Source organism: Takifugu rubripes, unplaced genomic scaffold (genome assembly GCF_901000725.2).
Source record: "Takifugu rubripes unplaced genomic scaffold, fTakRub1.2, whole genome shotgun sequence".
NCBI classification, from domain to species: domain Eukaryota; kingdom Metazoa; phylum Chordata; class Actinopteri; order Tetraodontiformes; family Tetraodontidae; genus Takifugu; species Takifugu rubripes.
This window is the reverse complement of record NW_021821633.1, coordinates 1,367,221-1,390,409: the sequence shown is the minus strand read 5'-3', so window position 1 is coordinate 1,390,409 and position 23,189 is coordinate 1,367,221. Positions and strand designations below refer to the sequence as shown.

The following is a 23,189-nucleotide window of genomic DNA, read 5'->3' as shown; positions in this document are numbered from 1 at the left end:
TAGGGAAGTAGCACATATTGCTATTGTAACCCAGCTAACATTTCTATTATTGAGAACAATGTTTATCTTGGGCAAAAGGTGCACTTGCATAAGAGTTTGAATGTTTAAAAGCCACTCAGTTGATTTGTGATATACTTTGTTTGATTTGGAACAGGATCGTGATTATTGAGGAAGTGGGATTGGTTGAGGTGGATGAGGAGACTTGGTGGGTTAGGGAAATGAAGAACAAAGGACGCCTGGCTCAGGTGAAACGATCAATGCGCATAAGAGGCGCTATATGTTAGCAGCAGTTAGCTCTCTGTCTCCTCGGCGTTCTGGAAGTGATCATTGGGATACGTCTGTGTTTCTGTGCCGCCGTTTCGGGTTGAAGTGTCCCTGTTAGCACATGTTAGTGCTAGCTGTAACTAGCATTCCCTAGAACAGGGGGTGAACTTTTAGCCGCTGTTACCACGGCCACGGTGTGATTCCCAACCGTCTGGAGGGAGTTGTTGAGTGCCGTCCCCCTGCCTTTCACCGGTAAACCACCGCTCGTTGCAACTCAACAACATCCCAGGGAACAGTTTTCTACAGTTCCAGGATCGTTTGGAGTCACCTGGATTTGTGTTTTTGTGTGGTGGGTGTGGATCCACTGGGGTGAGAAAAGTCAGATAAGAATAAGGCGTACGTTGACCGCCTTATAAGGCGTACGTTGACCGCCTTATTACGTACGTTGACCACCTTATAAGGCGTACGTTGACCGCCTTATTACGTACGTTGACCGCCTTATAAGGCGTACGTTGACCGCCTTATAAGGCGTACGTTGACCGCCTTATAAGGCGTACGTTGACCGCCTTATAAGGCGTACGTTGACCGCCTTATAAGGCGTACGTTGACCGCCTTATTAAAACAACAAATGCAAGAGCCACATATTCAGCTTTTTGTCCCATTTTTCTATGATTATCAGGACTTTGACGATTGTAGACGTGAGGATCCAGCTGTGCTGAGAGAAACCAAAGACGGTCATGTGATCTGATGTGATCTAAAGTGATCTGAGGTGATCTGATGTGTTATGTACTTCACACTGTCACTCACAGGTGATCCAGATGGACCCAGGTCTCCTTTTTCTCCTTTGTGTCCTGGGTATCCCATGATGCCAACTTCCCCCCTGGGGCCTTCTGGCCCAGGTTGACCTGCAGGACCTTGTTCTCCTGCCTTCCCACGTGGTCCCTGAAATGACATGCAGTACATTTTGGAGGTGTGTTCTTTTTTCGTTTTCAACGACTGGACTTTGTCTTTGAACAGGGACCAACGTGGTATAAATTATAAATATAATATAAATTATATTCAGCTCTTGGGCTGTATGAGAAATTCATCTTAGCTACTGTTGTCGTATCATTTTGGTATAGTTTTTACAACAGGCATTATTACCTTCTCTCCATCTAGTCCTGGAGGACCAGGTAGACCCACTTCACCCTGTGCAAACATGCGATCCGTGTTTTAGATTCAGGACAGCAACATGTGTTGGGAATGCTGCAAAAACATCACTGGAAAACGTGTCTAAGAAAATTCACACCACCAGAAATTCGAGTTTCCAGTGTAGCACATTTTCATCATGCCAAAAATAAATGCAACCAATATGCATCCAACCTTGGTTCCAGGGAGTCCAGGGGGTCCCGGTAATCCAGGGGGACCCTTGAAGTACAAGAAGTGGAATTGATATCATCTGATGCATTCTCTTTTAAAAAGCCGAATGTTTTCCATGCTATGGTGGACACATTAGAGCAGTTACCATCAGATGTATGTTACGAATGTCCTGGAGGGAAAAATACGACATTACGTTAGCAACGATTTAGGGCTGAGTCGTTCTGTGTAAATGTGTTGAGAGAACTGAGAAAGTCATACATTCTCATTGTTGTTCATTTCCATTTTTCCTGCTTCCCCAGTCGGACCTGCTGGACCCTACAAAGTGGGACACACAAAACTGTATGAAGAAATGATCATAAATACATGTATGACATGAAACTTGTAATAGTTTTCATTAGTCTCAATGTACTCGTGGTCCAGTTGGGCCTTGAGGGCCGACTTCCCCCTTTAGGTAAAAGGTAATTGGACTTTCTATTAATTCATTCTTCACACAAAAAATACCAAAAACATCTTTTCTTTGTGCCTACCTTCTCTCCATGTTCTCCTTTGTCACCCTGGAGAAGTAACAGGGTGTACAGGGACTTCAGTTTTTGTTCATATATAATCATATTATTGACCCTATGTGCAAATCCAAATCCAAATCTACCTTTGGGCCCATTAGGCCTGGCAGTCCTGGAGAACCTGGTTCTCCTTTAATTCCTTGGAGGCTGCTACTTGCTTGTCCTTTCTCTCCCTGCAATTGAAAAAGAGTTCAGTTATACAAGCTAATATGTTCTGTCTGGTTAGGTTTAGGGTTAGGGTTAACCCTAACCCTAAACCTAACCCTAACCCTAACCCTGTTTCTCACAAGCCCCAAATCTTCAGGTTTGAAAACACAGAGAGAAATCTTTGACAACACCAGGATGGGAAGAATTGGACAAAAGTCAGGATTCGGTTGTCACGGTAATGGCCATAAATCATATTTAAACCCTTCTCAAGCAGGATGTAAATATGAAATGACAGTAAATCACAGATGTGAGCAGGCTCACAGACACCGGCCAGCTGTTAGTCATTTCCACTGACCCATAGCAACACAAACTGGTTTGTTAGGACTGGCTGTTGGTGGCATGATGAAGAGAGCAAATCCTGAACTAGCCAGTTATGAAGACCAGAACACTGCTACAAACTTTATTAAAGCACTGCCCTTAAGACAAATAAAACCATAGCAAGACATCATTTTAGTCTTGGCATTAAATGGGCACCACATAAAAGTAGGCAAGTCTTTTTTGTTGTTGCTGTAGTATATTAAAGTCTAATAACACGCAGTTAGTGAAGGATTAGGAATGCCTGCTGGAACAGTCTATTAGGGGACTCCTTTCACTCCAGGCCTACCCTGTAGCCCCTCTTCCCGGGGATGCCAGGGGTCCCAGAGGTGCCAGCCTCTCCCTTCACAGTAAAACAAGGGATGAAGGAAATGTTCCAGCCACAGCACACAGATTGATGTGACTTTACCTTTGACCCAGGATGGCCACGGAGGCCTGGTTCTCCCTTCAATAGCCAAACATTGTGGAGAAGGAAGAACAGAAAAACAAGGTTTTGTCACAGAAGAACTGCAAAGATTTCACATCTGAAACTTGTTGAAGATGGAAAAGAAGGTTTCTTAAGTTCATCTGTTCCGTTGCTCCTATTTTAAAAGAAAAACGTGCAGCAATAATTCCACACTGATATTTCACCGTATTAACTATATAACTAACCCTAACCCTATCTATGGATATAGATATATCTATATAGATATCTATATCTATATATACATGTTTACAGTTACAATGTTTCAGTGGCCTCCTCAAGGAGATGATGTGCTTATTATGACTTGGTGTTCAATGCTTGACTTGTTATTGGTATTGTGTGGACATTTAAGATGATTGTACATTCTTGGGTATACATATAAAATTTGAGTTTAAGTCCAACACAGTCTGCCCTAACCCTAACCCTCTAACCCTAACCCTAACCCTAACCCTAACCATCTAACCCTAACCCTCTAACCCTAACCCTCTAACCCTCTAACCCTCTAACCCTAACCCTACCTCTAACCCTAACCCTAACCCCCTAACCCTAACCCTCTAACCCTAACCCTCTAACCCTAACCCTCTAACCCTCTAACCCTCTAACCCTAACCCTAACCCTAACCCTCTAACCCTAACCCTAACCCTCTAACCCTAACCCTAACCCTAACCCTCTAACCCTCTAACCCTAACCCTCTAACCCTAACCCTAACCCCCTAACCCTAACCCTCTAACCCTAACCCTCTAACCCTAACCCCCAACCCTCTAACCCTAACCCTGACCCTAAACCCTAACCCTGACTCTAACCCTGACCCTAACCCTAACAATAACCTTTTAACCCTAACCCTAACAATAACCCTCTAACCCTAACCCTCTAACCCTAACCCTCTAACCCTAACCCTTTAACCCTAACCCCCTAACCCTAACCCTCTAACCCTTTAACCCTAACCCCCAACCCTCTAACCCTAACCCTGACCCTAAACCCTAACCCTGACCCTAAACCCTAACCCTAACCCTAACAATAACCTTTTAACCCTAACCCTAACAATAACCCTCTAACCCTAACCCTCTAACCCTAACCCTCTAACCCTAACCCTTTAACCCTAACCCTAACCCTTTAACCCTAACCCTTTAACCCTAACCCGCTAACCCTAACCCTCTAACCCTAACCCTCTAACCCTGACCCTAAACCCTAACCCTGACCCTAACCCTGACCCTAACCCTCTAACCCTAACCCTGACCCTAACCCTCTAACTGGGCTGAGAGGCTGAGAGGTCTGGGTTAAAGCTGAAAGAGAACTAACCAACCCACCCATATATGCAACCTCCTTGTGTCCCCAGAAGGGATAATGAGGTCAAGAAAAAAAAGGTTTTCATGTACTAAAACATGTGCAAACCCACAGACAACCTTTGACCTTTGACCTTAAGAAATATGGAACATGGTGCATTTCTGCCCATAAGAGCAACATACCGAGAGGAGAAAAAGCAAATAAAAATATTGGCATGTGCAGCAGTTTCCTAAACCTGGAGGTATTTGGAATGCAGTAGTTTGGGTGCACGTTGCTTTACACACACGGGCTGGTGTCATTTTCACCAGGAGGAGACACAGAAATAATGAACGCAGAAGGAAAAGACATTGAGACCTGATTCCTAACCAACCATCTTGGAGCTGCTTGAAGGTCTCAGATGTATGGAATGCTATGATACGCAGAATGGGCACAACATTCCATCCACACAGGAAGCACAGGAGAAGCCAAACACGGGACTTATGCTGTTCCTTTCTAGGTGGCCTGGATCAGAAATGGCCGGGTCCAGCTGGTTGGTGCACAGCAAAGGCCCGAGTGTCCTTCGCGGGTGCCCGAGTCTCCTCCTCGGGTGCCCAAGTGTCCTTCTCGGGTGCACGAGTCTCCTTCGCGGGTGCCCGAGTCTCCTCCTCGGGTGCCCAAGTGTCCTTCTCGGCCACCTTCTGTTTATTCCTCTTTTCTCGACAGGGTTACTTTGGCTCCAATGTCGCTCCATATCACATTTCCTTATGTCTTGTCACATTTCTCTGTTGGAGAGCATTTAGGTGCTAATTTGTCTCCTCTACAAGCACTTGAAACTCGGTTGAATTGAATTTCTGTTGCCTTTTCAGGTTATAGTCTATTTTTATCAGTATAAGTATGGACAATTCTATTTTCTATTAAATTGACAGCTGCAGCGTGCTGATAATTAAAATATTACTTCCTTTTCATGGATCGTGAAGATGACATGATGTGACAAGAGGCACAAGCTAGCATCAAGCTAACTGGCTTCACTTTAACACACCAGTGTAACACATTGCTTGGCTTGAATGGGGCGGCGTGTTAGGGTTCCCTAACAGCCTGTATTTCTGTTTCTCCTCTTCCCTGTTGACCTTAGGTAGGTGAGGCTAACCCTAACCCTCCTCTCAAACCTGGAGCTCATCTTAGCTAATTCTCTTGGACACCATGCTTTCTTCATCCACTCATCAGCAGATCATTGTGTACCACACCAGGACAGCACTTGGCTCTGGGATATCCGTTCTGTCGAGCCTCCATCAGCCTCGAGCCTCGGTAACCTTCCAGCTTTTGTTTTCCCTTCATTTTTTTTCTTGAAGCTTGAAACTGCCTTGTGAGTCAGTTTCTGCTCTTTGGGTCTAGTTTGTGGTGTTGGCATCCCAACAGGGTGATGATCACACCCCTGCAGCCACCAATAATAACAAGGACAATATTCATGTATTATGTCCTCATGTTGGGAGAAAGAAAATCCTCGAGTTTTAGGGTTTTCTTTCACTTAAAGCCACGATGTAATATCTACTTTCAGGTAGGTTTTTTAAGATCTTCTCAGCTGGGCAACTCATTTTCTCTATCTTTAGGGGGAATTTAAAGTGACATTTGTCTCAGTCCCTCTCTGAAGTGTATCATTAGGCTCCTCTCATCTGTTGCTGCTCTCACTTCCCTCAAGTAAAGGGAGAGCTGTTTCTACTGTTTTCTACCAGAGCTTCATAGAAGATGTGGTGTGGAGCACAGACGTTAACATCTAACGGAATTGTATCTCCTTCCTGGTTTCTAATGCCTGCTGAGAACTTGGAGCATCGTTTTTCAGCAGTTCAATACAAAGTATATACAGAACATGACAGACTTCAAGTCCTCTGAGATGATGCGTATGAGTACAGTAACAGTTGACCGATTTCTCAGTTCCTTTGTTGTTCCAACATGTTTAAGGATCAGCCTGCAAAAGTACTTTCTCCTTTGATAAAAGCATTTCCAGCTTGAGGGTTGCTTTGGACACAAAAAGAAAAAAACACTTTTCTTGAGGTTTTCTGCTTTTGACCTCCTGCTCTTCCCATCTCTGTCATTTGTGAGGCTTGATTGGGAAAGCAGGCTCCCATAAATGGTTGTGACCATGCCACCCTTGCTGTTGATGCTAGACTCAACCCTACTGTTGGAGTCACTGACAAACATTCTTTTGTAAAGTCTATCAGCTCCCTTTCTTTTCAGACATTTTCATCAGATTCATTTGTGCTGTCGTGTTGTGGACTCGAACCCTAACCCTAACCCCTAACCCCTAACTCTAACCCTAACCCCTAACCCCTAACTCTAACTCTAACCCTAACCCTAACCCCTAACTCTAACCCTAATCCTAACCCTAACACCTAACCCTAACCCCTAACTCTAACCCCCTAACCCTAACCCCCTAACTCTATCCCTAACCCTCTAACCCTAACCCTCTAACCCTAACCCCTAACATTAACCCTAACCCTAACCCCTAACTCTAACCCCCTAACTCTAACGCTAACCCTAACCCCCTAACTCTAACCCCTAACCCTAACCCCTAACTCTAACCCGAACCTTAACCCCTAACTCTAACCCCCTAACTCTAACTCTAACGCTAACCCTAACCCCCTAACTCTAACCCCTAACCCTAACCCCTAACTCTAACTCTAACCCGAACCCTAACCCCTAACTCTAACCCCCTAACTCTAACGCTAACCCTAACCCCCTAAATCTAACCCCTAACCCTAACCCTAACTCTAATCCTAACCCCTAACTCTAACCCCTAACTCTAACCCCTAACCCTAACCCCCGAACCCTAACCCCTAACCGCTAACACTAACCCTAACCCCCTAACTCTAACGCTAACCCTAACCCCCTAACTCTAACCCCTAACCCTAACCCCTAACTCTAACTCTAACCCTAACCCCTAACTCTAACCCTAATCCTAATCCTAACCCTAACACCTAACCCTAACCCCTAACCCCTAACTCTAACCCTAACCCCTAACTCTAACTCTAACCCTAACCCCTAACCCCTAACTCTAACCCTAATCCTAACCCTAACACCTAACCCTAACCCCTAACTCTAACCCCCTAACCCTAACCCCCTAACTCTATCCCTAACCCTCTAACCCTAACCCTCTAACCCTAACCCCTAACATTAACCCTAACCCTAACCCCTAACTCTAACCCCCTAACTCTAACGCTAACCCTAACCCCCTAACTCTAACCCCTAACCCTAACCCCTAACTCTAACCCGAACCTTAACCCCTAACTCTAACCCCCTAACTCTAACGCTAACCCTAACCCCCTAACTCTAACCCCTAACCCTAACCCCTAACTCTAACCCGAACCCTAACCCCTAACTCTAACCCCCTAACTCTAACGCTAACCCTAACCCCCTAACTCTAACCCCTAACCCTAACCCCTAACTCTAACCCGAACCCTAACCCCTAACTCTAACCCCCTAACTCTAACGCTAACCCTAACCCCCTAACTCTAACCCCTAACCCTAATCCTAACCCCTAACCCTAACCCCCGAACCCTAACCCCTAACACTAACCCTAACCCCCTAACTCTAACCCCTAACCCTAACCCTAACTCTAATCCTAACCCCTAACTCTAACCCCTAACCCTAACCCTAACCCTAACTCTAATCCTAACCCCTAACTCTAACCCCTAACTCTAACCCCTAACCCTAACCCCCGAACCCTAACCCCTAACCCTAACCCCTAACCCTAACCCTTGCTTTTTTTGCTTCAAAATATCCTTGTTAATTGTTGCGTATATTCAAAACAGATGATCAATCCTGAAATCGGAAGAGTTTAAATAGATGTAATAATGCATTAATTACTGTATAAAAGTGCTTGTTATTTACTACAGTCACTGAAAACGTTACACCAGAGAAGCAGCATCAACATCCTGCAGAGAGGATCAGGAACATTTCTGGAGGTGACTTATGGGTCCTCCTATCATGGGTGACCATGTGGAAGGAGAGCAGTGATTGGCTCAAAGCATTCAACGGTAACCAATAAGGAGGTCGTTTGTTGTGACCTAGTTTCAGGTGAGTCAAGCTCAAAGTACTTTTCATAAAACGTTAAACTAAGAGGAGGTGTGCCACCACATTAGGACCCTCACGCACAAAGTGTGAAGACTAGAAAGGAAGTGGTATTCTTGTAAAACAGATAGCTACCATTTAGCCTGGAAAGACTGTCTGCTAGTTTACAAAAAGGCCCTCCATCTTCTTTGTGACCTTAAATTCAGTAATTGAATGTACTGATAAACAACGAAAGAGGGACGAAACTTCTGGCCTGATCTTTAAAAGCTAAGTAAGATGGAAGAAACTTGAAGTTTACAAGGCAATCATCTAGAAGCAACAAGGTTCATCCATCAGCTACAGCTGGAGAAAAGCTTTAAACTAAAGGAACCTTTTTCTGTGTCTCATTCTCAATGAAAATGCTCGTTTTTCAGGTCTATTTCATTTTACCGATCAAAATTGCAGAGAATAAAAAAAAATGGCTTATTTCAGGATCAAAAAACCCCAGGACAAGAAAATGTAGTAGCTTTGAAAGAAAGCTTTAACACTGCTTGACCATGCTTTCAATTCTGCTTTTTACCATCCGGCCAATCCGCAGTACCAAAGAAGGACAAGAGCTACGAGAAAGGTTGTGAAACTCCAAGACCTTTTCTCTCCCCATGTCCTGACCCCAGCCCACGTTTAAAGGCCCTGAAATGCAGAACTATCTTTAAAAAAATTAAACTCCTTTGAAGTCTTGCTAATGGAAAGAAAGAAAAAAATCTTTGAAGACTGGATTCTCAGGACCTGAAGAGAGATGAGCCACTCCGAAAATAAGAAGTTCAAACAGTACCTTTGGGCCCTCAGGACCAGATGGGCCGATATCCCCACGATCACCCTGCAGAGACCAGAACAGACGTGTTACAAATTTGTCAGCTGTTGATTTAAAAGGGTTGGACTTACTGACTGCATATTGTGTTCATATACTGGCTAACTAACAAACAGCTTCTTCATGTATCAGCTGCTAGCATGGTTGACATGCATTCCAAAGTTTACCGGATAAACATGATCTCACCTTTGGTCCCGGAACACCTGGCTCACCCTGCACAGATAAAACATTGGGTTAGAGTTAGGGTTAGTGTTAGAGTTAGGGTGGTTAGGGTCAGGGTCAGGGTCAGGGTTAGGGTTAGGGGGTTAGGGTTAGGGTCAGGGTTAGCACATTCTTTTCTATCGTTTCACATTTATTTTATTTGAATGTGAAAACCATGTAATATGCGAAGCCATGTCATCTTGAAATAACAAGAGTATCTTCTTGTTGCAATTTGAAAAATATTATTAAACATGGAATTATGTGAGACTGATGTGGCAGAGCTTCACATCAAATTAGGATTTACCAGACCTCGTCTGTGATTCATGGAGCCTTTTTGTCTCAACCTAAATGTCATTTGAAATAACTGTATGGACTCGTGAGGAAATGCATTTACCTTCAGTCCTGGTAAAAGCTGAAGGAACAAAGGAAAAGGTTAATGTAAAAAAAAAGGTGTCTTATGGAAAAAGGTTTGGAACTCTATAAAAACCTCAGATATGAGCTTACTCTTGAGTCTTTTCCCGGCTTTCCTGGTTCACCAGGTTTACCCTAAATGAAAAGAGAGGTTGCGTTATATTTTCCACTAAATACTCAATGCAATCGTGAGTGGATCCTCAGGTAAAACCTGAATATTTCCATGATGTCATCTTTGATTCAAAGATCTAAATCTACCATGTGTCTTTTAGCTTCCATCCCAACACACTCAATCGAGAATATTTTGCAGAGGAAGAAGCTGGTTGAGATGTTTCATTCAGGTTTTAGATCACAGCATTGTCAAAATGATCTCAGATATTGGAATCATGGACTGGTCTCTATGCTGGTTCTGCTGGACCTCAGTGCTGCTTTTGATCCAGTTGATCACAGCATCCTGTTACAGAGACTGGAACATGTGATTGGGATTAAAGGGACAGCACTAGACTGGTTTAGATCATATTTATCTGATAGATACCAGTTTGCTCATGTCCATGGTGTTCCCTCCTCATACAGTAGGGTTAGCCATGGTGTTCCCTCCTCATACAGTAGGGTGAGCCATGGAGTTCCTCAAGGTTCTGTACTTGGACCAATCCTCTTCACCTTGTACATGCTTCCCTTAGGGAACATTATTCGGCAGCATGGGATAAATGTTCATTGTTATGCTGATGACACTCAGCTTTATTTATCCATGAAACCAGAGGAGACAGAGAAGTTAGTGAAGCTCCAGACCTGTCTTAAAGACATAAAGTCCTGGATGTCTTCAAATGTCCTCCTCCTTAACCCAGGAAAAACTGAGGTCATGGTGTTTGGTCCTGAACCTCTCAGGGACAGATTAGATCACATGATCACTCTAGATGGTATCTCATTAACATCTAGTCTCTCTGTGTCAATCAGGTATTGACCACAGAGATCACATGACTCCTGGACTGGCGTCGCTTCATTGGCTGCCCGTTAAATTTAGAATAATTTTTTAAACACTTCTCCTGACCTACAAGGTCCTCAGAGGCCTAGCTCCATCCTACCTGGAGGAGCTAGTGACACCTTACCAGCCCAATAGACCGCTCCGCTCTCAGAATGCTGGTCTACTTGTGGTCCCCAGAGTCTCTAGGAGTAGAATGGGGGGCCGAGAATTTAGCTACCAGGCCCCCCTGCTATGGAACCAGCTCCCTGTCCAGGCCCCGCTGCTATGGAACCAGCTCCCTGTCCAGGCCCCCCCTGCTATGGAACCAGCTCCCTGTCCAGGTACGGGAGGCTGACTCCATCGCTACTTTAAGATCAGACTTCAAACCTTCCTCTTTGAAAAAGCTTATTGTTACTAATTCTGTAGTTCCAGTTACTATCATAGACAGACAGATTATCATACTTAGGGGGTCGTCAATACCATTAGGTTATATAATAATTATATATAATCATATAGAAATAATTATCTAATCATTAGGTCACATCTAAGCTGTGCTGCTATAGACCGAGGCTGCCGGGGTCCAGAACCATGATCACCTCTCAGGCCTCTGTCACCCCGCTGGGTCATGGTTTCCTCTAACCCTAACCCTAACCCAACCCTAACCCTAACCCTAACCCTAACCCTAACCCATCCTTAACCCTAACCCTAACCCTAACCCTAACCCATCCCTAACCCTAACCCTAACCCATCCCTAACCCTAACCCTAACCCAACCCTAACCCAACCCTAACCCATCCCTAACCCTAACCCATCCCTAACCCTAACCCAACCCTAACCCATCCCTAACCCTAACCCTAACCCAACCCTAACCCTAACCCATCCCTAACCCTAACCCTAACCCTAACCCAACCCTAACCCTAACCCAACCCTAACCCTAACCCATCCCTAACCCTAACCCATCCCTAACCCTAACCCTAACCCTAACCCATCCCTAACCCTAACCCAACCCATATAATATGTGTTGTACTGACTAAATTGACTGAAAGGGGATGAAATGTTCTGACTATGAAGGAGAGAAATGAGGTCCAACGCTCGGCTATCTGGCCATGCAGTCGGTTTTTGAAGAGTGGCGACTAAACTAAATAACGACTGTGGCAACAAGAATTTCTATGTGCAAGCGGCCCTCACACACATCACCAGAGAGGTTTCTGGGCAGGCCACGCGAGCATGTGATATCCCATGCAATGTTCCTTGTCCCTCTGCTTCAGGGACCATCAGTTATAGTCATGAGATTTGGTTTTAACAGGGCAGAGTTGCAGGTAATGTTCGTGAAATTGATCCTGCTTTTCACATTTTCATGATAAAAAGTGGACTCACAGGTGAACCGCTAGCTCCATTCAGACCTGGGGTTCCAGGGGGTCCAGGTGGCCCTGGAAGTCCTGGGGGTCCTTGTGCTCCAGGCTCACCCTGCTGAAAGACCTTGAGTTACAACCAGCCATGTTGCTGTGGATCTCACCACACTGAACATGCTAAGCACAACAAGCACACCACAAAGACGTGCAGAAGGGGATGTTCAGAGACGAGGGTTAGCAGCAGGGGTTAGCAGCAGGGGTTAGCCGCAAGGGTTAGCAGCAGGGGTTAGCAGCAAGGGTTAGCAGCAAGGGTTAGCAGCAGGGGTTAGCAGCAAGGGTTAGCAGCAGGGGTTAGCAGCAGGGGTTAGCAGCAAGGGTTAGCAGCAAGGGTTAGCAGCAAGGGTTAGCAGCAGGGGTTAGCAGCAGGGGTTAGCAAGGACCAACTGCTCTCCTAAGTGATCGTGTGGCTAGATTCCCGTGGTTGAATGGTGCCATCTATAAGTGTTAGCTAATACTGTTGAGGGGCTACACTAAGAGAAGCTGCAGAGCCTGATGAGCACCAGTATGAGAGGAACAATCACCTCAGTAAATGAGAGGGCAGCCGGGACACTTACAGTAATGGAGATGAATTAGATGAATTTCATATTCACAAAATGTGGCTTCGGTACAAAAGTATTTGAATGATTCTCTCGATTCTTCATTTTTTGGTTATTTTTCAGTATTTCAGATTGTCAGAGGCTCCCGACTGTCAACTCGTTTTTATATTATTTTAAATCAATTTTGACAAAGATTCCCGGGGCTTCTCTTAATTAGCTGTGAGCAATATTTCAGATCTTTTTATTCTAATTACTGATAAGAAGATGTAGTTTAGCGAGCATAAAGAGGGCAGAGCCTCCTCTAGGGGCAGAATGCTGGAGAAGCCACAATCACTTCACTCTTATTCTTGTGATTATGAGCCAAAATAAAGAAAAAACAAACTTTAAAAAAAGATTCTGTTGGTATTTCATTTATTTGATATTGTAGAAAAGGCTCAGATGGTCAGGTGGATACATGCGTGGAAGTTTGACGTGAACTTCATGACCACATTTCATTTTGGGATACTTTATCTTTGTTTTTGTAAAAACTAGTGGAGACAATCCAACCGATTTTTATACTTTATGCCAGAGGGTGATCAATTATTGCACTTCAAGATGCTGGCGATGTAGAAGGAAAACCTGTTTTCCACCATGAATTGACCACATTATACCCCAGCAATGAATATGAGGCAGCTGAACCCTGATATCTGAGCAGAGTTCTGGAGCAGAGCAGGCATCCAACTTCAGTTACGGAAAGAAAACGCAGCAGATGCCAACAAAGCCAACCATGAATTCATTTCAAATGTTTTAGCATGTTTTAGCATGTTTAGCCGCTGTGGTCAAAGCACCCAGGAGAATTAACCTTTCACTATATGCATTTAATTTGGATGAAAAACTAGTTTACTAATTTCAGTGTTCTACAGAAATATGTAAGAACTAAAAGTGAATTAATTCCCATGATAATAAAATAACAAATGATGATCGGAAAAATGATTCTAGATTATTTATAAAATAGAAATTACTGCCAGGAGAGGGAGACAGATAATCCAAACATAAAAATAACAGGTGTGTGTGTGGGTGTGTGTGTGTGTGTCTCGGGGGGTTGTTCAAACTAGTTTGAAAGCTGACACATTTAAAGTTAGGGAGCTATTATTTTGGGCTAGAGAAATTCTGTTTTAATGAATTTATCTATATTTCAGATGGAATCAACCCTAAATCTGAATGTTTAGCATTTATACTGTGTCTCAGTTGGTCCCAATGAGAACGTCAACCGAAGTGCTAATGCTAGCTATAGCAGCCAATAGATGCATTTAAGCAGCGTGGCAGAAAAGCTCGGCCGTTGTTGTTGAGGGTGGCAGCGGTTGGCATCCACAGGTTTGTTGTGGGGGCAAAGAGGGTTGTACCTTGAGGCGTTTTAGGATTAGAGGGCTTATTGAGGGCATGTTGCGCACGGTGATGGGCAACATCTGACATGGGCAGTCACAAAGCACGGGAAAGGTCACCAGGAGGCCAGAGAAAGGAAAAACCAGGAGAATGAAGGCAGAAAGTGGGGATATGGAGGAAAAATAGAAATAGAACATGTGAGTGAGAGGCAAGGAAACGGGAAGGCAGAGGATACAAGGTTGGAATGAAAAAGAGGCACCAGAAAAACAGACTAAGGGCCTGGAGCCCAGGGGGGTGGTTGATGCACAGCATGGTTTGACTCTAAAATGATAACAATGAAACATTCCGATCCCATCCTGCCCCATTCTGTTGCTCACACCTACCGTGTTAATGACTTGTGTGCATCAATGCCCCCCCAGAAGGCTCAAATCAGGCCCCTAGAATGCAGTGGAGCAGAGGTGGGTGCCAGTCTTGCCACAAAGAGTGGTACAGTAAGAGGACACGTCAGACTTACTGTGGCCAACTGTCCGACACACGGCTGCACAATACGCCGCTTCTGTTGGGACGAGCAGCACGATGCAGGTTAGGGAGCTAGACATGAGCCCTGGTCCCTAACTGGTCCCTCACTGGTCCCTAGCTGGTCCCTAGCTGGTCCCTAACTGGTCCCTAGCTGGTCCCTAGCTGGTCCCTCACTGGTCCCTCACTGGTCCCTAGCTGGTCCCTAGCTGGTCCCTAGCTGGTCCCTCACTGGTCCCTAGCTGGTCCCTCACTGGTCCCTAGCTGGTCCCTAGCTGGTCCCTAGCTGGTCCCTAGCTGGTCCCTAACTGGTCCCTCACTGGTCCCTAACTGGTCCCTAACTGGTCCCTCACTGGTCCCTAGCTGGTCCCTAGCTGGTCCCTAGCTGGTCCCTAGCTGGTCCCTAGCTGGTCCCTAACTGGTCCCTCACTGGTCCCTAACTGGTCCCTCACTGGTCCCTCACTGGTCCCTAGCTGGTCCCTCACTGGTCCCTAGCTGGTCCCTAACTGGTCCCTCACTGGTCCCTAGCTGGTCCCTCACTGGTCCCTAGCTGGTCCCTCACTGGTCCCTAACTGGTCCCTCACTGGTCCCTAGCTGGTCCCTAACTGGTCCCTCACTGGTCCCTCACTGGTCCCTAGCTGGTCCCTCACTGGTCCCTAACTGGTCCCTAACTGGTCCCTAGCTGGTCCCTCACTGGTCCCTAACTGGTCCCTCACTGGTCCCTCGCTGGTCCCTCACTGGTCCCTCGCTGGTCCCTCACTGGTCCCTAACTGGTCCCTCGCTGGTCCCTCGCTGGTCCCTCACTGGTCCCTCACTGGTCCCTAACTGGTCCCTAGCTGGTCCCTCACTGGTCCCTCACTGGTCCCTAACTGGCCCCTCACTGGTCCCTAGCTGGTCCCTCACTGGTCCCTCACTGGTCCCTAACTGGCCCCTCACTGGTCCCTAGCTGGTCCCTCACTGGTCCCTCACTGGTCCCTAACTGGTCCCTCACTGGTCCCTAGCTGGTCCCTCACTGGTCCCTAACTGGTCCCTCACTGGTCCCTAACTGGTCCCTCACTGGTCCCTCAATGGTCCCTAGCTGGTCCCTCACTGGTCCCTAGCTGGTCCCTAACTGGTCCCTCACTGGTCCCTCACTGGTCCCTGACTGGTCCCTGACTGGTCCCTAACTGGTCCCTCACTGGTCCCTCACTGGTCCCTCACTGGTCCCTAGCTGGTCCCTCACTGGTCCCTCACTGGTCCCTCACTGGTCCCTAACTGGTCCCTCACTGGTCCCTAGCTGGTCCCTCACTGGTCCCTAACTGGTCCCTCACTGGTCCCTAGCTGGTCCCTCACTGGTCCCTAACTGGTCCCTCACTGGTCCCTAGCTGGTCCCTAACTGGTCCCTCACTGGTCCCTCACTGGTCCCTAACTGGTCCCTAGCTGGTCCCTCACTGGTCCCTCACTGGTCCCTCACTGGTCCCTAACTGGTCCCTCACTGGTCCCTCACTGGTCCCTAACTGGTCCCTAACTGGTCCCTAGCTGGTCCCTCACTGGTCCCTAACTGGTCCCTCACTGACAGACATGAGCCCTGGTCCCTAACTGACAGACATGAGCCCTGGTCCCTAACTGACAGACATGAGCCCTGGTCCCTCACTGACAGACATGAGCCCTGGTCCCTCACTGAGAGACATGAGCCCTGGTCCCTCACTGACAGACATGAGCCCTGGTCCCTAACTGACAGACATGAGCCCTGGTCCCTCACTGACAGACATGAGCCCTGGTCCCTCACTGAGAGACATGAGCCCTGGTCCCTCACTGACAGACATGAGCCCTGGTCCCTCACTGAGAGACATGAGCCCTGGTCCCTCACTGACAGACATGAGCCCTGGTCCCTAACTGACAGACATGAGCCCTGGTCCCTCACTGACAGACATGAGCCCTGGTCCCTAACTGACAGACATGAGCCCTGGTCCCTCACTGACAGACATGAGCCCTGGTCCCTCACTGAGAGACATGAGCCCTGGTCCCTCACTGACAGACATGAGCCCTGGTCCCTAACTGACAGACATGAGCCCTGGTCCCTAACTGACAGACATGAGCCCTGGTCCCTCACTGACAGACATGAGCCCTGGTCCCTCACTGACAGACATGAGCCCTGGTCCCTAACTGACAGACATGAGCCCTGGTCCCTCACTGACAGACATGAGCCCTGGTCCCTAACTGACAGACATGAGCCCTGGTCCCTAACTGACAGACATGAGCCCTGGTCCCTCACTGACAGACATGAGCCCTGGTCCCTCACTGACAGACATGAGCCCTGGTCCCTAACTGACAGACATGAGCCCTGGTCCCTCACTGACAGACATGAGCCCTGGTCCCTCACTGACAGACATGAGCCCTGGTCCCTCACTGACAGACATGAGCCCTGGTCCCTCACTGACAGACATGAGCCCTGGTCCCTCACTGACAGACATGAGCCCTGGTCCCTCACTGACAGACATGAGCCCTGGTCCCTAACTGACAGACATGAGCCCTGGTCCCTCACTGACAGACATGAGCCCTGGTCCCTCACTGACAGACATGAGCCCTGGTCCCTCACTGACAGACATGAGCCCTGGTCCCTAACTCCTTTGCACATAGTATATATATTTCCATATATTGTATAATGTAGATATGTACGATGTCAAATAGGGGCCGTTGGAAGTAAAACCCTTCCGACTTGCATTTAAAAGTCCATTTAATGGATAATTAAGTCTAATAAAGTCTTTATAATAGCCATTGTAAGCTCATCTATATCATGGAAATATATACAATGTGTATTGGTCAATATAAGTCAGGACAGTCAAAGTCGGCAAGTGTGCTGCACGTCCCTCCTTGTTGCCAGCTAGCTTTTGGGATTTTAGCATCAGAACGTCAGACGGTCTTTGTTGGGACTGGGACAGAGGTGTTGGGGCTCGGACAGGCCAGGACCTCTCTTTGCGGCAGTGACTTGCTGACACCCCTGCTGGGTTCTCGACCGGGTGTTTTTAGGCACCCACAAACCTTCAACGTCAGAGCCTGACTGGAGCGCAAGGCAGCCAGGGTTTTCAGGGGCAGATCCTGCACAAAGAGGCCCTGCACACCAGGGAAGAGCTCGTCTCAGTTAGTGCTGCTCACAAGTCCGGGGTCCATGTCCAACGATTTGATTACAAAAAGAAGCTGCTCCTTTCAGTCAGCGACAGGACGGTTAGAAAATGTAGACTTTATGTGGTGGGGGCGTCATTTACCAAGTCCTTGAAATGAATCCACCTTTGGAAGCGGCCTTAAGGCCCCGGGAGGCTCAGTGGGCATTTATGGCATTGATGGAAAGAATCGAATTGTTGAATTATTACCGTACATATTCCACTGAAATGCAAGAATATGTTCCAGACATGGCTGATCAAAGCTTTTATCTCCACCAATGGTCAGCGGGTGTGCTCCACCCTGAGCTTATACGCTAACTGCTGAAGACATTAAAATGGAGTCACACTGGTGGGACAAGAAGCTTCCAAATCAAAGCCGGCTGAGCTTCCACAACGCTGGAAACGGTTCCTTAGCTTCAACAACACTGGTTCCTTATCAAATAAAGACACTTATTTTGCACCTTGAGACTGATTTTCTGTCTCTTCTTCCTGTCCTCCCACATTCTCCTCCCTCTCTTCTCAGCCTGCTATCAGCAGGGGGTCCTGCTCAAGGTTTCTTCCTTCAATTGCCACTTGTGCTTGTTGGGGGTCCGGCCCCCGGGAACCTCTTATCACCTCCAGAGGCCCAGTGGGAGACGCCTTACATGCTCCCAACTGGCCAAACCCTAAAACCTGCTGGTCACACCACCAGCAGTGGTCTGCTGACCTCCAGCATCGCTGGGTGCATCTTACATTTGGATCTGTGAAAGGTTCTGCCCAAAGATCACAGCACTGATTCAATGATTCAATGATCAATATTATAGTATATGATCAATGATTCAATGATCAATATTATGGTATATGATCAATGATTCAATGATGCCATCGGATTTAGATAAAATTCATGTTCCTGAGAAACTGGTAGAACTTAGTGTGTGTGTGTGTGTGTGTGTGTTTCTTACCCTGTGTGTATAGTCTCCACATATTCCCTGGAGAAAGAAGACAAAAATAAAAAAGGAACCTGTTTTTGCTTGGGGGGGGGGGGGGGTTAGCATCACAATTGTTTCTGGAATGAAAGAGCTGTTTAGACATTTTAAATATGATCATTTGACTTGTGGGTTAAACGTGGGTCTCACATTATGTGATATGTCTACAGTGCAGAGGCACTATGGGATAGCCTTAGCCTTAGCCTTAGCCTTAGCCTTAGCCTTAGCCTCTGGGTGATAGCCTCATGTCTCACCTTCTCCCCCTTGGGTCCAGGTTCCCCCTAGAAGGCAAAAGAAGCCCAGTGGTGATGCAGACATCTCACAAAGATGCAGGCTGTAATCACAATCTCAAGTTTCAGGAACTTACTGGGAGTCCTTTAGGGCCTCGCTCACCCTAAATGGAAACACACCAGTAATTAGATGCTGTGATGGTTTTAGTGGTTGACCATTCATCGATGGAACCATCCAAATTAGTGACAATATGTCAACAGTTACAAGAGTCTCCTCAAACTACCGACACTGACACTCAGGCTGACATCCAGTCAGTGTGTGAGGGGCTTCTGGAGCTGTCAGAGCTCAGGAACTGATCCAGAAGCTGAGCAAAGGGCCCAGTGGGACACCAGCAGTCCATAAGCAGAGTAGAGGGCCCTGTGGGACACCAGCAGTCCAGAAGCTGAGTAGAGGGCCCTGTGGGACACCAGCAGTCCATAAGATGAGTAGAGGGCCCAGTGGGACACCAGCAGTCCATAAGATGAGTAGAGGGCCCAGTGGGACACCAGCAGTCCAGAAGCAGAGTAGAGGGCCCTGTGGGACACCAGCAGTCCATAAGATGAGTAGAGGGCCCAGTGGGACACCAGCAGTCCAGAAGCAGAGTAGAGGGCCCTGTGGGACACCAGCAGTCCATAAGATGAGTAGAGGGCCCTGTGGGACACCAGCAGTCCAGAAGCTGAGTAGAGGGCCCAGTGGGACACCAGCAGTCCAGAAGCTGAGTAGAGGGCCCTGTGGGACACCAGCAGTCCAGAAGCTGAGTAGAGGGCCCTGTGGGACACCAGCAGTCCAGAAGCAGAGTAGAGGGCCCAGTGGGACACCAGCAGTCCATAAGCTGAGCAGAGGGCCCTGTGGGACACCAGCAGTCCATAAGATGAGTAGAGGGCCCTGTGGGACACCAGCAGTCCAGAAGCTGAGTAGAGGGCCCAGTGGGACACCAGCAGTCCATAAGATGAGTAGAGGGCCCTGTGGGACACCAGCAGTCCAGAAGCTGAGTAGAGGGCCCAGTGGGACACCAGCAGTCCACCCAGTACTGACCAGCCCAGAGCACCCTGAGATGGAGCTGGTGGGACACCATCAGGCAACATGGGGACATGATGTCAGTCCTCCATGTTCCTGCCAAAGCAGCCCTTCTTCCCATGGTGCATTGCAGTGTTGTGTGTTCCACAGATAAGTGCCACACAAGCACCCGGTCTTTGACGTGATGTAAGAGCAGACGGGATTAATTGGACCAGGCTGTTCCCTTCCATTGTTCTGTGGTTCAGTTCTGATGCTCAACTTAGCCCTTTTGGAGGTGGACATGATCACCACTGATCCGTTGACTGGTCCTCTAGGCAACAAACTGAGCTATGCTGACACCATGCTGTCAGAACCAGCATGAAGTTCTTCAGCAGTCTGAGCTACAGCAGGTGGCCTGTTGGACTGAGCCGCAACGACCCTCACGGGGTCACCACGACCCTCACGGGGTCACCACGACCCTCATGGGGTCACCACGACCCTCACGGGGTCACCACTGCCCACTAGATACTGACCTCTGCAGACCAGGAAGAGCCAGGACCAGGAACACTCACGCTTGGCCTGTTAATCATGCTATCTCTGGCCTGTGTATGTGGGTTTCTGAAGGTACTGTGAACCATCCCCACAATGTATATCAGTGTATATTGTCAGGCAGGTCTAACACAACAGGTGGTGATGCTGATAGCTATGCTACTGATAGCTATGCTACTAATAGCTATGCTACTCTAAATCTGTGTATGCAAACTGAAACTCTCACCACGTCTCCCTTGGCTCCATTGTGACCCTGTGTGAAAAAGATCATAGTAAGCACAACTTCTCTTAACAAATATGATCAAACCAAGACAAGAAGTTGATGAATTATATTATTTCATATTTTAAAAGAAACCAATAAACTCACCGGTTTCCCATCCAACCCAATTGGACCCTGGAATAAAGGAAGAGAAGCATGAATGAAACCTCTTCAAATATTAAAGGAACAATGAGGAGCACAAAGTGTGACGTTACATCAAGTCTAGAGATTGAACCCATTCAGGTTATTCAGAAGGAAAACAAGACACATTTATCATTATTTTAAAATCAAAACTGTTGGTTCTAGTGTGACGACCCTGGCTGTGTCTTCTCTGCCTGCCTCTCCTGCCTGTTGCCTCCTCCCTTCTGCAGGCAGTGGGGGGGCCAAGTGCTGCTAAGGGGCGATCCAGCTCACCTGGACTGATCAGCTGTGAGGGCTATAAATGCTCCACAGTCTGGGCAGTCAGGCTCTTGCTTGGCTCCCTCCAGGACTGCTTGGGTGTTCTGCTTTGGTTTGTTGTTTTGCATGATCAATCAGTAAATTCCCTTTTTTTTAAATCCATCACGTGTCTTCTCCCTAATTTGTCTGAGCCCTGAGGTGGTTCATGACAAAATGGGGGCTCGTCCAATCGACTAGGGAAAGGATTTGATTTAGAGGGAGGAATACACTTTGGGTGATGGTGTCAGGGCTTAGTTTTGATTAAGTTTTTGTGTTCAAATTTTTTCAGAAGACCGGTGAGTTTTTCTGGGTAGGTGTTTTTGGAGTCTCACCCCCTGGTAGGTTTATCCCATGGGTTCTGTGTAGGGAACCTGTGGTGGTGAAAGTGAGTAGAGCTATATGCTTAGGTTCACGTCCAGGGGTTCCCTGGAAGTGGCTGCATAGCAGGTGCTTTCCAGCCCCACTGGGTTCTGTGATTAAAAGCCTCTCACCGGTAACTGCCTGAAGACTAGGGTTGAGCTTAGTTAGGAAGATTTTTCCAGTCTGTGGTAGAGGGGTTGATGACTCTTGTTTGGAGGTACAACTGAGTATGGCTTTTCAGATTCAGATTCAGATTCAGAGTACTTCATTGATCCCTTTAGGGGGTGTCCATCAGGGAAATTAGCATCTCCAAAAAAACGTACAGCACTGTACAAAATTACCCACCACCATACCTATTAAAGATAATAAAAATAGAATAAAATAAGAAATAAAATAGAATAAATTAAAAATAGAATATAAATATAAAATATAAAACTGTAGAAATGTAAATAAATGAACTGAATGAATGGATGAACTGAATGAATGGATGTCCCAGTATTATGTTATTGCAGTGTTGTTCCAGTTCTCCTGTTGGCCCTCCTCCCCCCCAGTGAGGAGTTGAACAGCCTGATGGCTCGGGGGATGAATGAGTTCCCCAGTCTGTTGGTCCTGAACTTGGGGAGGCGCAGCCTCTGGCTGATCAGGCTCCTCTGGCTGATCAGGCTCCTCTGGCTGATCAGGCTCCTCTGGCTGATCAGGCTCCTCTGGCTGATCAGGCTCCTCTGGCTGATCAGGCTCCTCTGGCTGATCAGGCTCCTCTGGCTGATCAGGCTCCTCTGGCTGTGGATGACAGTGTGCAGAGGGTGGCGGTCATTGTCCATGATGCTCCGCAGCTTGTCAATAGTTCTCCTCTCTGCCACTGTCACCAGAGGTTTCAGCTTCATCCCCACCACCGAGCTGGCCCGCCTGATCAGCTTCTCCAGCCTGGAGAGGTCCGCTTTTGTCACACTCCCCCCCAGCACACCACAGCGTAGGACAGGACGCTGGCGACCACAGACTGGTAGAACATCCAGAGGAGTTTCCTGCAGATGTTGAAGATCTGAGTCTCCTCAGGAAGTACATCCTGCTCTGGGTCTTCTTGTACAGCTGCCTCGTGTTGCTTGTCCAGTCCAGCCTGTTGTCCAGCCACAGCCCAAGATATTTGTAGGTCTGCACGCCCTCCACCTCCTCTGTTCCTATCTGAACTGGCTTCTTTGGTGGAGGAGTTTATTCAGTCTCCCACTGAGGAGTTGTTTGACCAATGTACCAAAGATCAACTTTTGAAAATTGCTGAGCACTTTGGAATTGAAATCACAGATGAAAAGCTGAAAGAAACGCTAAGGGTGGCTGTGAAAGAAAAGTGAATTGAAGATAAAATATTGGTAACTAAGGAGCTGAGTAAAGAATCTTTGTTCATACCATCAGTTAGGGTGGAGTCTTTAACATTTGAGCAACACAAAGAACTTCTGAGGTTACAATTTGAACATGAATG

The 23,189-nt window shown here is 47.2% G+C and overlaps 1 protein-coding gene across 1 annotated transcript in view; it reads right to left on the bottom strand.

The window, feature by feature from the left end:
* Positions 1-23,189, bottom strand: part of col13a1 (collagen, type XIII, alpha 1) — a 167,945-nt gene that overhangs the window by 22,560 nt on the left and 122,196 nt on the right. The window contains exons 9-28 of the mRNA XM_029831989.1: positions 21,029-21,055; positions 20,888-20,914; positions 19,214-19,240; positions 19,101-19,127; positions 18,823-18,849; positions 17,763-17,834; positions 12,293-12,385; positions 10,049-10,090; positions 9,939-9,956; positions 9,530-9,556; positions 9,308-9,352; positions 3,115-3,150; positions 2,995-3,048; positions 2,270-2,356; positions 2,151-2,177; positions 1,882-1,938; positions 1,769-1,792; positions 1,627-1,671; positions 1,408-1,452; positions 1,072-1,206 (exon numbers count right to left, since the gene is read on the bottom strand). Coding sequence (XP_029687849.1) covers positions 1,072-1,206; positions 1,408-1,452; positions 1,627-1,671; positions 1,769-1,792; positions 1,882-1,938; positions 2,151-2,177; positions 2,270-2,356; positions 2,995-3,048; positions 3,115-3,150; positions 9,308-9,352; positions 9,530-9,556; positions 9,939-9,956; positions 10,049-10,090; positions 12,293-12,385; positions 17,763-17,834; positions 18,823-18,849; positions 19,101-19,127; positions 19,214-19,240; positions 20,888-20,914; positions 21,029-21,055 — 942 coding nt within the window. The remainder of the gene's footprint in view (positions 1-1,071; positions 1,207-1,407; positions 1,453-1,626; positions 1,672-1,768; positions 1,793-1,881; positions 1,939-2,150; positions 2,178-2,269; positions 2,357-2,994; positions 3,049-3,114; positions 3,151-9,307; positions 9,353-9,529; positions 9,557-9,938; positions 9,957-10,048; positions 10,091-12,292; positions 12,386-17,762; positions 17,835-18,822; positions 18,850-19,100; positions 19,128-19,213; positions 19,241-20,887; positions 20,915-21,028; positions 21,056-23,189) is intronic.